Source organism: Heterodontus francisci, chromosome 6 (genome assembly GCF_036365525.1).
Source record: "Heterodontus francisci isolate sHetFra1 chromosome 6, sHetFra1.hap1, whole genome shotgun sequence".
Classification (NCBI taxonomy): domain Eukaryota; kingdom Metazoa; phylum Chordata; class Chondrichthyes; order Heterodontiformes; family Heterodontidae; genus Heterodontus; species Heterodontus francisci.
In genome coordinates this window covers 128139785-128154291 of record NC_090376.1, presented here as the reverse complement: position 1 = coordinate 128154291, position 14507 = coordinate 128139785, and the positions used below count along the sequence as shown (strand labels likewise).

The 14507-nt window shown below is 44.5% G+C and overlaps 1 protein-coding gene across 2 annotated transcripts in view; it reads left to right on the top strand.

The window, feature by feature from the left end:
* The first annotated feature begins 2324 nt into the window (after window positions 1–2324).
* Window positions 2325–14507, top strand: part of LOC137371029 (kelch-like protein 1) — a 282921-nt gene continuing 270738 nt past the window's right edge. For both annotated transcript variants that reach the window (XM_068032934.1, XM_068032933.1), the window contains exon 1: window positions 2325–2740. In XM_068032934.1, the coding sequence (XP_067889035.1) occupies window positions 2325–2740 (416 nt within the window). The remainder of the gene's footprint in view (window positions 2741–14507) is intronic.

Here is a 14507-nt window from a genome sequence, read left to right as displayed (position 1 = left end):
AGTAGCCAGATTAAAGGCAGAATCATGGCAGATGCATAACCTATGATAACATAACATTATTTACATTGTTGTTGTTTACCCCATGCCAGACCTGACTACACACCACTTTTCCTTAAATAATCATTGCCAGTGCTTCAATCAAAGCAGTATTCAAAGATTCTTGATAATTTATAACATTATTCTGTAAACATTGTTCAGAAGTTGAGAGGCGCCAATTCCTGGTGAGGTGCTCTGTTAGATCTGGGATAACTCGTATCCACTGACTTGTTCTGTTAAATCACTGTATAAGGACAATGACATTTAGATAGCAGAAGACTGTTAATGATCAGAAATGTTTCTTGTTACATGAGTTATTCGTCAGTTAAAATTCCTAATGAAAACTTAAAAAAAAAACAACCCTGATGGTTTCCTGCAATATCCTGCTCTTTAAAATGCTGGCCTTGGTAAAAATATATGTGTAAGGCAGGGAATGGTGGGGGTGGGGGTGCCGTGGGGAGACACATAAACTTGGCTGACAATTTAATGAATCCCAGCAGTGTGGATTTAAGTTATATTTAGTCAATAAAGAAAGAGGCTGAACATACACACAATACCAGCAAAGAGCAAAGGCAAAAATACCTGTTCCAAGAGTCCGGGATGAAAAAAAAACTTATCAAATGTCACTCTTCCCTTCTCAAATACAACTGTATTTTACATAATCCACATAAAACTGCAAAACTTTCAGACTCAGGTGATTGCAAACTCAGCTGTGCTGGGACGTAATATTGAGAATGTGAAAAAGCGAATGTAAAATGGTATTGCATGCTGACTCTTTGTATAAAATAAGTTGGTCTGAGACTTAACACTGTGTATAATGCAAGCTGATTAAATATGTTTATTATCTCAGCAATAGACTTACTGAATGATGATGGGAATCTCTTTGAATATGCTTGACCCCCTCAGCCTCTGGGAGCTTTTTTAATGTCACAATGGGGAGCTGTCATATTCCAGTGAAACAATGAACTTAATCCTCACTTTCTCTTGCTCTCTCTCCCTCTTTTACTTGCATTGCGGTTTCTCCTGACAGTTTTGATGTCTCACTATAGTGAGCGAACAGCAAAATAAATGGACTGACAAAATAAATTGGAGAGTAAATGATCTTTATGACAGACTAACAGGTGATTCTCTTTCTCCTCCCTCCTCCCACTCTAGTTACCATGCCATTTGATTTTCTTGCCCTGAATATAATTACAATCCCTGCAGCTTTCATGCATTTTATATGATCTGCTGCGAATTGTAAGCTGGTGCAAAATCAGAGAATGTGAATGTGCTTTGTCTGTCATATTTCCCTTTTACTGACTTCTGATCAGCAGGAAATGGAGTGTTTTACTGACAGAGATCTGTAACAGTCTTCTGCAGAAAATTCCACTCTCAGAAGCTGGTAATTCAAAGGATTGTAGTAACGTAACAGATTTTCACATGGTTTTAACTGTGACTGGATGCATTAGTACGAAAAGCAGAAACATCTACAGCCTAATCCTTTTTGGTGCACAGGCAGAAACAAGTGAACTAATAACACCTCGCTTTAACAGCTCTGTGCATTAGCCTGGTGAATGGCACGCTTGCTAATTGTGAGTAACCTGTAACCTCTTGTAATCAGTAAGTGGGCTAATAGGCTCAGTGTATCTTCAATATAGGGTTATTTATTTGGCTGCTTTGGCTTCTTGCTGCACTCATGATCTTGACATTCAACTGTCTGAGTAGCGAGGTGGCAAAACAACACAGGGGACTATTAAAGCTGGAAAATAAAAACAGACAAAAAGGCTCTCTAGACTCATTGAAGGCTTCAGAATACATCTGCGTCACTGACAATAGGGGGAGGGAGGAAAAGAGAATTTGGTTCTGAAATCCATGACAGCATAGGATTGTGTGTGTATACATGTAATAGACAAGATTGTTTTCTGTCAAGATTATTTGCTGGCTCTGGAGACATTAGGAATTCCCTTGAGACAGATGGATGAAGTACAGGGAAGCTTGTAGGTGCCTCTGCACATCTGTAAGATGTAAAGCCACCTGCTGTAGCTGTGCTGGCAGTTTGCATCCTGTGGTAAAGCTGTGCTCACAAGGTAACCTCGTCATTTTGTTTGAGAGGGGTTTTAGCAGTTAGTGTGTGTGTGTGTGTAAGTGTAGCAGCTCAAGTCTGAGTTCCTGAGCAAGTGAATCTTGCACGCTCAAAGACAAAAGGGAGGTCTGTGTGAAACTCAGTTACACCTTGGCTAACTCTTGTTGCTGCCACTTGACACACGGTCCTTCCTCGTCGCAAAGAGTTTCGAACAAGCAGGAAAATGTCAGGCTCCGGGAGGAAAGACTTCGACGTCAAGCACATCCTGCGGCTACGGTGGAAGCTGTTCAGCCACCCATCGTCCAGTTCAGCCGGTACTGGGAGCGGGGGCTGCCTCCAGCAACAGGACAGCTTCGAGTACTGGGGCAGCAGCCAGAGCAGGCTGAAAAACCACCATCACGAAAGGGGGAGCTCTTGGAAGAAAAGCAGCGGCGTCAATGGCATCCTGCTCCCGGGACACAGCCGAAGTGGCACCTTGCAATGCCAGCCACAGCAACGTACTGTCTTTTACATGGAAACCCTGGAAGAAGTGCCCGGCTTGGAGTTTACCAGGGAGAGCACGGCAGCGGTGGAAGAGGTGAAGAAGGAATTGATGACCAGTGGCTGCTGTGAGGGAACAGGTGATGGATACCAGCACAGGTATAGTTCCAGCTTTCAACCTACAAAAGTAACTTTAAAAGGGCAGAGTCCCAATTGCTTATATATCTTGGCTCGTGCATCAAAGCTATTTGAAATTCAGTAAGTATAGTGCCTGTGTTTAGCATGCAGCTGCTTAACAATATGTTGAGAAAATAATAGCAATTAAAGTGCTTAGATATCTGAAATAAAACCAAAAAGTGCTGGAAATACTCAGCAGGTCTGGCAGCATCTGTGGAGAGAGAAGCAAAGTTAACATTTCAGGTCAGTGACCCTTCATCAGAACTGGAAAAGGTTGGAAATGTAATAGGTTTTAAGCAAATAAAGTGGGGACGGGGCATAAGAGAACAAATGGGAAGATGTTGATAGGACAGAGGGTCACGGAGAATGACTGACAAAGAGGTCATGGGGCAGGGACAAAGACAAAGAGTGTGTTACTGGTGTGGTGAAATACAAAGCTTCAGTGCAGAGAGGATGTTAAATGACGGAATAATAAAAGCCCTAGCCAAAAACAAAACATGAAAAAAAGTGAGTAAAAAAGTGTAATGATGAAACAAACTGAAATAAAAAAAAAATACAAAGTAAAACTAAAAAAAGGTAAAAGTAAATAAAAAGGCGGGGGGTGGGGGGGAGCCAGTCATGCTCTGAAATTATTGAACTCCATGTTCAGTCCGGCAGGCTGTAGCGTGCCTAATTGGTAAATGAGATGCTGTTCCTTGAGCTTGCATTGATGTTCACTGGAACACGGCAGCAATCCCAGGACAGAGATGTGGGCATGAGAGCAGGGGGGAGTGTTGAAATGGCAAGCAACCGGAAGCTCGGGGTCATGCTTTCAGACTGAGCGGAGGTGTTCTGCAAAGTGGTCACCCAATCTGCGTTTGGTCTCCCCAATGTAGAAGAGACCGCATTCTCGGTGACCCTCTGTCCTCTCAACACCTTCCCATTTGTTCTCTTTTGCCCAACCCCCACTTTATTTGCATAAAACCTATTACATTTCTAACCTTTGCCAGTTCTGATGAAAGGTCACTGACCTGAAACTGTAACTGTGCTTCTCTGTCCACAGATGCTGCCAGACCTGCTGAGTATTTCCAACACTTTTTGGTTTTATTTCAGATTTCCAGCATCTGCTGTATTTTGCTTTTATTATGCCTAGGTATCTGCACTGGCTTAATCTGTAGATTATCTTCTAAAAATCATTTTATAGGCTCTATCAATTGCAAGTACAGTGTGGTAACTCTTGGATATAGTCCAAGCAGTAATATCTGTAACACAGAATATGAATTAATCAATCATAAAAATAAATAAGCACAAATTGTCATAGACAAACATTCCCACACACGTGCCAAGATGCTTATTTTAATTCCTGACCATCAGTGGTCTTTTGATTGACTTAAATCCAATTGCTTATTTACTGTTCACATGTAAGAGTCATTCAGTAGAAAAATTGTTTCTGGTTTGATTCTGGTAATTGAAAAGACAAAAGGATTAGTGCCGTTGTTGGAATCCCAATGCATTGTCATATGTTGGTCAGATATTTGTACCTGTCTTGCTCTCCACATGCTAAGCTTCTGGCTTCAGTTATATGCTCCATGAGATGACACTGATTGGGAGGTGGGCACTTTTTCCAGAGGAGGAAGGGGCACTAGACTGGGCTGTCTTCCATCTGTCCAGTAATCAGTTTTAAAACACAGGAGCCTTACCCCCACCCGCCAGAAAAAGGACTTCTCTTCCTGCCCCAACAAAATGCATTGTGTTGTCTATGGTATGGTTATCCAGAGAATAATAATCCTCAGGTAACTCATCAGCGAGCCAGTGCTTAGACCTCATCTGTGAGTCTCGGGGGTAAGTGTGGACAGGCTACTCCATGGTAGGGAAACTTCACCATCATGCCTAATTCTGTCCTGGTTCAATATCCAATATTCAGAAGAGCTCAGTGGACAAGAATCAGGATGAGGAACTTGGTTTGATTATCTTTTATCTTCCAGGCCCACAAATAACTCCAACTGTAGTGTTGTTCCAGCTAATTCAGCCTAGAACAAAGAACAGACCTAAGACATTCTAACTTGTGTTGTTTGGCACCAGCTTATGGGCAGCATTTAACCACTGAGGAGCTTAATTAATAATTAAGATTAATAATCATTTACACTGCAGGAGTCCTTTTACATTCAAGTTGAATCTATTGGGTTTGCTTTAATTACTTTATTAGAACGCCTTATCCAAACCTACAATAAACATAGCTGAGAAAATGATCAAGAAGCTAAATATTCCTTCCTATTAATAAATGTATAGACACAAAATAGGTTTTGTTGTTGGTTAATCATTAAAAGAAAATAGAATGTCTGAATAAAGTGAAAAGTAGAATCACATTCTGTTTGTTTTTTGCATGTGGAGGACTCCTAACCACTACAGTAAAATAAATTCTTTGCTGTTATAGTTTTTTTTAGTTTTATTAATTTCAATGATTTTAATGAAGATCAATTGATTTTCCCTGCTCAAGTGCCAGTTTGCAAACGAATGGTGCTGGTGTTAAGGGTTAATTATGGCTCAGTTGGTAGCACTCTTCTTTCTGAGTCTGAAGGTTGTGGGTTCAAGTCTCTCTCCAGGCTTTAAACACAAAAAATGATGTGGACACTCCAGTGCTGTACTGTTGGAAGTGCTATCTTTGGGATGAGATATTTGATAGACTCTGTTAGGTTCTGTTTTGAAGAGGAGCAAGGGAGTTATCTCTGGTGTCCTGGCTAATATTTATCCCTCAATCAACATGATTAAAACAGATTATCTGGCCATTATCATATTGCAGTTTGTGGGAGCCTGCTGTGTGCAATATTGGCTGCCAGGTTTCCTACATTACAAAAGTGACTGCACTTTAAAAGTACTTGATTGGTTGTAAAGTGCTTTGGGCTTCTTCTGGCCATGAAAGGCACTGTATAAATGCATGTCTTTCTTTTAAGCTAACTTGTACAGTGGGAGTCCCACTGGATTGGGTGGAACACCAGTTTTACACCCAGCCTTATATTACACTGTATTGACCATTGCATCCGATGCCATCAGTTTTTAGATGGGCAGGTTATATTAGAATTACCACCAATCTCTTGCTTTTAATTGCCATTTGCTTCAGTTTTCTGTTGAAGGCTTGGCTCATGTTACATAGAATTGTACAGACTGTACACTATAGAAAGAGGCCATTCAGCTCAATTGGTCCATGCCATTGTTAATGCTGCACACGAGCCTCCTCCCACTCCTCTTCATCTCACCCTATCAGTTTAACCTTCTATTCCTTTCTCCCTCATGTATTTATCTAACTTCCCCTTAAATGTGAACATACGAATTAGGAGCAGGAGTAGGCCATTCGGCCCGTTTGAGCCTGCTCCACCATTTAATAAGACCATGGCTGATCTGATTGTGGACTCAACTCCACTTTCCCGCCTACCCCCGATATCCTTTGACTCCCTTGTTAGTGAAGAATTTATCCACCTCTGCCTTAAAAATATTCAATGACCCTGCCTCCGCTGCTCTCTGGTAAGAGAGTTCCAAAGACTCTCAACCCTCAGAGAAAAAATTTATCTTCATCTCCATCTGAAATGGATGATCCCTTATTTTTAAAACTGTGTCCCTGGTTCTAGTCTCTCCCACAAGGGGAAACATCTTTAGAGCATCCAACCTGTCAAGTCCTCTCAGGATCTTGTATGTTTCAATAAGATCACCCTTCATTCTTTAAACTCCAATGGATACAGACCTTGTGCTGTTCTTTCCACAGAAAGTCTCTGCCTTTTTCTTTGGATTTTCTCTGTGAAAAATTTGTAAATGCTAGCTGCATTTCAAGTCATCACATTGGAATATTGGGATGTTGTCTTTAATAAACAATAATACTGCCCTAATACTGCCCCAGTTAAATAACATGAGAAACAATACTGGCACTGCACAAAGCTGGGTACAATATAACCTGGACAAGTCACCCTCCAGCACTTTGACAGTAAGAATTGGCAGCTTGCCTGACCATGAGGCTATAAGGCCTAGCCTGGTACTATTCTCCTGCTCTGCTGCTCACATTTTCCAGCAGCAATTCCTGGATTGCAATCAGGAACAAGAATTCTGATCAGTTTTTCCCTGTGTAGCCCAAAGATGCTATGGTCATTGTCCCACACTCGATGCTTCCCCAAACTGAGTGCAACTAATTCTGCACAGATGGCTATTGTACCTGGTACCTTTATGGTCTGGTAACTTTCTAGTTTGTCTGGCTCTAGGTTGGCCTTTATCTATTAAATAAGGGGTAATTTATGAATGGTACCAGGGATGGGGAACTTCAATGATGTGGAGAGACTAGAGAAGCTGGGATTATTCTTACAGAAAATAAGCTTAACAAGAGATTTTATAGAGGTGCTCAATTAGAGAGGTTTTAATATAGTAGAGAAAAGACTGGTGCCATTGCCAGCATGGTATGTAACCAGAAGACACTGATTTCAGATAATTGGCAGAAAAGCCTGAGCGGAGATGCTAAGAATTTTTTTCTCCTCGGGTCGTTGTGATCTGGCATGCACTGCTTGAACGGAGTGATGGTGGCAGGATTGGAAGCAGATTCACTAGTAACTTTTGAAAGGGAATTGGTTATATAATTAAAAAGGGAAAAATGCAAGACATTGGAGGAATAGCAGGGGAGCGAGATCAATCGGTAGATCTTTCAAAGAAGCGGCAGGCACGGAGTGAATGGCCTCCTTCTGTGCTGTATGACTGTTTTTACAATTCCTCAGTTTTGTTGATTTTGAGGTAAGTAGGAGAGTCTGTTTTGAAAAAAATCCTGCGGGAAAGCTGAGCAAAGTTTTTTGTCTGAACCGTGGTCCGGTTATAAACTTGTATGCGAGAAGCAGGTGGTAGATTGAACTGTCCTGACAGCCTACATTTTGTTTGAGTTTTTCAGTTCCAATACATATACTTAACACAAGATTCATGGTGCAATCAGTTAGAAAACATGCAACCCAATTTGGAGGGGGCTGCTGGTGGGGAGGAACAACAGAACAAAAGGATTGTCAGATCAGGTGGCTGACTCTTAAAAATCAATCTTCGGCTCAGTACTTGTCAGTGGCAGTGTGGCAGAATCTAGGCATATCTTATTGTGAAAGGTGAAATTGCATGACTTCTCCCTGTGGGGTTTTCTTATCTTTCCTTGCTGTTTGTGTAGTCTGCGCAGAAACCTCTTGTGATTTTCACTTCGGCAGCATGCCCTGCATAGAAATGGCTAGCAGGCATGAAAAATGAGTATGGGATGTAGCCATGGAGAATCAGCAGAGGATTTATGTATATTATTACTTTTTATACAGAAAAAAGATACATAGTATGTGCCAATACTTTATGCCACTCAACAACTTTGCCACGGTTATAACAGCGGGGATAAATTTCAATTACTAAATGCTTCCATACAAAGTTTTTTATTATCTAAATGAGATTTTTTTCCTTCAATATGGAAGGTTATTCTGTGCTTTCTCTTTTACCTGTAGTGATTTAATTTCTCTAATACCATTGCCAACGAGAATCCTAGTAATTTGTTGCTGTATAAACTGAATATTTTTCGATTGAATAGGCTGCTGTTATTACACTTCACTACGATGGCAAGTTTGTAATAAAACCACCACCAGGACTATTTCTCTTCCACCTCCCAGCTACTGGCATAAATCACTTACATTCAGCTACATCTCAGTAGGAGCATTGCGCTGAAAATCAATTTGTATGGAACAGAAACAAGGAAAAATAAATAAAACATCAGCCAAATACTATTTAATAGCCTGTGCCAGAAAGTGTGTATGTACGCAGGGTGGGTGGAGACAGGGTTGGCCTTGATGGTGATGCTCCCACAGTTGAATAGCGTACCAAGTCCCAGATGTCACCGGGAAAAGGTGCCTGAGGCTTTTTGGCAATTGGAGTTATGGTGTAAAAGAGTGGGGACTGTGAATTGGTTGAGCCTGAGTTTCTGAAATGCACTCCCAGCATGTAAAGATCTGTGACTGTGACAGTTTACTCCCGTTTTTCCAAACTGGATTAGTGACTTCATCAGTGGAAGAAATAAAAGGAAAAAGGTCATTTGTTTCTTCTGCACAGTATTGACATTTATGTCAAAATTATATTTTAATTGTGTCAAATCAAAGAGCTCAATATTGGCACTTGTATTTTGCGGTAATGGTAAAAATAATGGTGGCAATGACCAAGATGGCCTTGTCAATTTCATGTTCATTCGCAACTCAGGAATGTTTCAAGATGGTGGACAGAAAGAGGCGAATGGCAGCAATGGTAACTGAATGGACAGTCGGCATGGTTGCCATCTAATGAAAATGAGATTTAAAAATTTAAATTACCTTTTTTCAAATTATTTCTACATATTGCATAAGCCTAATACACAATCTATCAATCAATTCCACACAAGGTATAGTTATAGTGTACTTGGGGACATTGTGATGCAGGTGATTCTGTTCTGTACACTGTTGATATGGTAATTCACAGGGTAAGTCTTGATGTTGTATCTGATGATCTTAAGCTGTTAATCAGCTGAGAGAAAGTGCCATCATTCTCACTGATTTTTTTATTTTTATTTCCAAAATATACTTTATTCATAAAAATCTGTAAAAATTACATTGCCAAACAGTTTCCAAACAGCACCAAAAAATACAAACATTGCAAGGGAGATCAGTTTCCTTCAATACTGTCATGTGTTTCTTCCCAACCCTTCCGTTTCACAATTGTCATGTCAATTACAGTTTTACATTTACAGCAATTGAGAATATTAACGATACAGTTCGAGGGGTTTCCCATGGATCCAGCCCCTCAGTCCAGCTTGGTGGGGGAACCTTACACTTTCCCCATTGAGCCTTTGCTGCGGCTGCCCCAAGCTTTAGTGCGTCCCTCAGCACGTAGTCCTGGACCTTGGAATGTGCCAGTCTGCAACATTCGGTGGTGGACAACTCTTTGCGCTGGAAGACCAGCAAGTTTCGGGCAGACCAAAGGGCGTCTTTCACCGAATTGATAGTCCTCCAGCAGCAGTTGATGTTTGTCTCGGTGTGCGTCCCTGGGAACAGCCCGTAGAGCACAGACTCCTGTGTTACAGAGCTGCTTGGGATGAACCTTGACAAAAACCACTGCATCTCTTTCCACACCTGCTTTGCAAAGGCACATTCCAGGAGGAGGTGGGCGACCGTCTCTTCCCCACCACAGCCAACGCGGGGGCACTGTGCGGAGGGGGCAAGACTTCGGGTGTGCATGAAGGATCTGACGGGGAGGGCCCTTCTCACCACCAGCCAAGCTACGTCTTGGTGCTTGTTTGAAAGTTCTGGTGATGAGGCATTCCGCCAAATGACTTTGACAGTCTGCTCGGGGAACCATCCGACAGGATCCACCGTTTCCTTTTCCCGTAGGGCCTTGAGGACATTCCGTGCAGACCACTGCCTGATGGACCGGTGGTCAAAGGTGTTTTTCCGCAGAAACTGCTCCACGAAGGATAGGTGGTACGGCGCCGCCCAACTGCATGGTGCGTTCCGCGGCAATGTGACCAGGCCCATCCTTCGCAACACCGGGGACAGATAGAACCTCAGCACGTAGTGACACTTGGAGTTTGCGTACTGGGGATCTACACATAGCTTGATGCAGCCGCACACGAAGGTGGTCATCAGGATGAGGGCCACGTTGGGTACATTTTTCCCGCCCTTGTCCAGAGATTTGAACATCGTGTCCCTCCGGACCCGGTCCATTTTAGATCCCCAGACGAAGCGGAAAATGGCTCGGGTGACTGCCACGGCGCAGGAGTGGGGTATGGGCCAGACCTGCGCCACGTAGAGCAACAACGTGAGCGCCTCGCACCTGATGACCAGGTTCTTACCCACAATGGAGAGAGATCGCTGCCCCCACATGCCCAACTTTTGTCGTACCTTGGCTACTCGCTCCTCCCATGTTTTGGTGCACGCCCCGGCACTTCCGAACCATATCCCCAGCACCTTCAGGTAATCTGACCTGACGGTGAAGGGGACAAAGGATCGGTCAGCCCAGTTCCCAAAGAACATGGCCTCGCTCTTGCCGTGGTTAACTTTGGCTCCCGAGGCCAGTTCGAACTGGTCGCAGATGCTCATCAGTCTGCGCACGGACAGCGGATCCGAGCAGAAGACGGCGACGTCATCCATGTACAGGGAGGTTTTGACCTGAGTGCCTCCGCTGCCTGGGATTGTCACCCCTCTTATGCTCGCATCCTTCCTAATAGACTCAGCAAAGGGTTCAATACAGCAAACAAACAAGACCAGGGTGAGAGGACAGCCCTGTCTGACTCCAGATTTGATCGGGAAACTTTCAGATTCCCACCCGTTGATTGAGACTGCGCTACTGATGTTTGTGTAGAGCAGTTGGATCCAATTGCAGATTCCCTCCCCAAACCCCATTTTGGAAAGCACGTCCATCATGTAGGTGTGCGATATCCTGTCAAAAGCCTTCTCCTGGTCCAGGCTGATGAGGCAGGTATCCACCCTCCTGTCCCGTACGTAGGCGATCGTATCCCTGAGTAGCGCGAGACTATCAGAGATCTTCCTGCCGGGTACAGTACAGGTCTGATCGGGGTGAATCACCAACTCCAGAGCAGACTTGACTCGACTGGCTATGACTTTGGACAGAATCTTGTAATCAACATTAAGCAGTGAGATGGGCCGCCAATTTCTGATTTCTGCCCTCTCCCCCTTCTGCTTGTAAATGAGGGTGATGATGCCTTTTCTCATGGATTCTGACATGCTGCCGGCCAGGAGCATAGTCTCGTATACTTCCAGCAGGTCCGGGCCGACCCAGTCCCACAGGGCCGAGTACAACTCGACCGGTAAGCCGTCGCTCCCGGGTGTTTTACTCGTCTCGAAAGACTCGACGGCCTTTGTCAGCTCGTCCAGAGTTAGCGGCTTGTCCAGTCCCTCCCTCCTGCTGTCATCTAAGACCTCTGTGATAGATGACAGGAAGGACTGGGAGGCTCTGCTGTCTGTGGGCTTCGCGTCATACAGCCCAGCATAAAAGGATTTGCTGATCCTTAGTATGTCGGACTGCGAAGACGTTACCGAGCCATCTTCTTCCTTCAGGCTGCTGATAACAGAGCTCTCTCTGTGTACCTTTTGGAAGAAGTAACGCGAGCACGTCTCATCCTGCTCGATGGAGCGGACTCTGGACCGGAAGATGATCTTGGAGGCCTCCTTGGCAAAGAGCGAGGCCTGCTGGCTCTTCACCTCTTGGAGGTCCTCCTTGACCTCGACCCCCATTGACTGCAACCGGAGTAGATTTTGCATAATTTTCTGGAGTCGGGACACTTCCCTCTGTCTCTCTCTCGCCTTCTGAACACCTTTGTGGATGAAGAACCTCTTGATCTCCTTAATCGCTTCCCACCAGTGAACTGGAGACTCAAAGAGGGGTTTCACGGTCCTCCAACCTTTGTAATCCCTTTTGAGTTCCTCAACGTTCTCTGGGGTCAGCAGTGTCGCATTGAGCTTCCACGTCCCTCTGCCAACCCGCTGGTCGTCCTGTAAGTGACAGTCGGCCAGTAAGAGGCAGTGGTCGGAGAAGAACACCGGCTTGACGTCGGTGGATCCGACCGTGACAGCACGGGACACAAACAGGAAGTCAATCCTGGAACGGGCAGACCCGTCCGATCTTGACCATGTGTATCTGCGCTGCGCTCCGTCTGCAGGTTTGCTGAAGACGTCGTGCAGTTTGGCATCCTTAACTGTTTCTATTAGGAATCTGGACGTAGCGTCCAGTTTGCTGTCGTCACTGCCGGATCGTCCAGCCGCATCGATGATGCAGTTGAAGTCACCGCCTAGGATGACCGGCCTGGACGTCGCCAGCAGCAGTGGGAGCTGCTGGAAGACGGTCAGCCGCTCGCTGCGTTGTACCGGGACGTACACGTTGATCAACCGGAGCGGAGCGTTGTTGTACATCACGTCTGCTACGAGGAGGCGGCCGCCCACCACCTCCTTAACTTCGGAGATGGTGAAGTTACCTCCCCGCAGCAGAATACCCAGGCCGGAGGAACGGCAGTCATTACCCCCCGACCAGATCGATGGCCCGTGGGACCACCATCGCGACCACTGCCTGTAGGTGCTGAGGTGTGGTATTCCACACTCCTGCAGAAACAGTAGGTCAGCTTTGACCTTGGCAAGGTAATCCAAGGTTGAAACACATCGCGTAGTCGATTTAATGCTACGCACATTAATGGAAGCAATTCTTATACCCATTTTTTACTAAAAATTAGTTGTTGCTTCCCATACCATTTGTCCTCGCTAGTCCCAGTCCTTCCCCTTCGGGATGTTCCTGCATACCCATCGTATGCGCAAGCAGTTTCACGTTGGTTGGGCTCAGAAACCCCTCCTGATTTTTCGTGCAGGGTTTGCTTCCATTCTGGTGATCATGGGTCACTGGTGCATTAGGGAAACAATTTCTGAGAAAGACTTTCTTACCTCTGTTATCACATTGCACTTTTAGCTGGTTACCTCCACGATTCAAAACAAAAATCCACCCCCTTCAAAAAAAAAAGTTTGCAAATGCTGAAAGTGTGGAAACACTTACAGGAAATGCTGGAAACATTTAGCAGGCCAGTCAGTATCTGTGGAGTGAACAGAGTATTTAACATTCCAGGTGTGGACCCTTTGGTGGGAACTGGAAGATGTTACCAATCAACTGCAGTTAAAAGGGAACATCGTAACAGGGAAAGAAGTGCTCACACGTTAAGCATTTATGTGGGATGGTTAAATGGCTGGAATTATCTAAGTGTTGATTCTTTGTGAAGGTACCTCTTTGCTTTCCTTTGTAGTTGCTTCGACATCAAAGAGAAGCAGAAGCCGGGAGTTGTAGCCTCCATCCTTCAATGTTTTTGTCTTTGCTGTTTCACAATATGGGCTTGGTAACAGGGCACACTGTGAAGATTCAGTCACGTGTGAAATGTGTCACCTTTCAAACAATGGTCAAAGTTATAGATGAGAACATAAATGCATACAGAAATGTATTGTTTCTTTAAATGAAATGAAGTATGATCTATAGTATTCTTTCTTTTGGGCCTCCTTATCTCGAGAGACAATGGATACGCGCCTGGAGGTGGTCAATGGTTTGTGAAGCAGCGCCTGGAGTGGCTATAAAGGCCAATTCTGGAGTGACAGGCTCTTCCACAGGTGCTGCAGAGAAATTTGTTTGTTGGGGCTGTTGCACAGTTGGCTCTCCCCTTGCGCCTCTGTCTTTTTTCCTGCCAACTACTAAGTCTCTTCGACTCGCCACAATTTAGCCCTGTCTTTATGGCTGCCCGCCAGCTCTGGCGAATGCTGGCAACTGACTCCCACGACTTGTGATCAATGTCACACGATTTCATGTCGCGTTTGCAGACGTCTTTATAACGGAGACATGGACGGCCGGTGGGTCTGATACCAGTGGCGAGCTCGCTGTACAATGTGTCTTTGGGGATCCTGCCATCTTCCATGCGGCTCACATGGCCAAGCCATCTCAAGCGCCGCTGACTCAGTAGTGTGTATAAGCTGGGGATGTTGGCCGCTTCAAGGACTTCTGTGTTGGAGATATAGTCCTGCCACCTGATGCCAAGTATTCTCCGAAGGCAGCGAAGATGGAATGAATTGAGACGTCGCTCTTGGCTGGCATACGATCTATAGTATAATCTACTTAAATTTATTGTGTTCTTTTTGCTTCTGTTTAATCTTCACTCTTGATAAAACCACTGCATGTATCAGCTATTTTCTGGCTGTAAAGCACTTGCAAGGCATAGCCATTT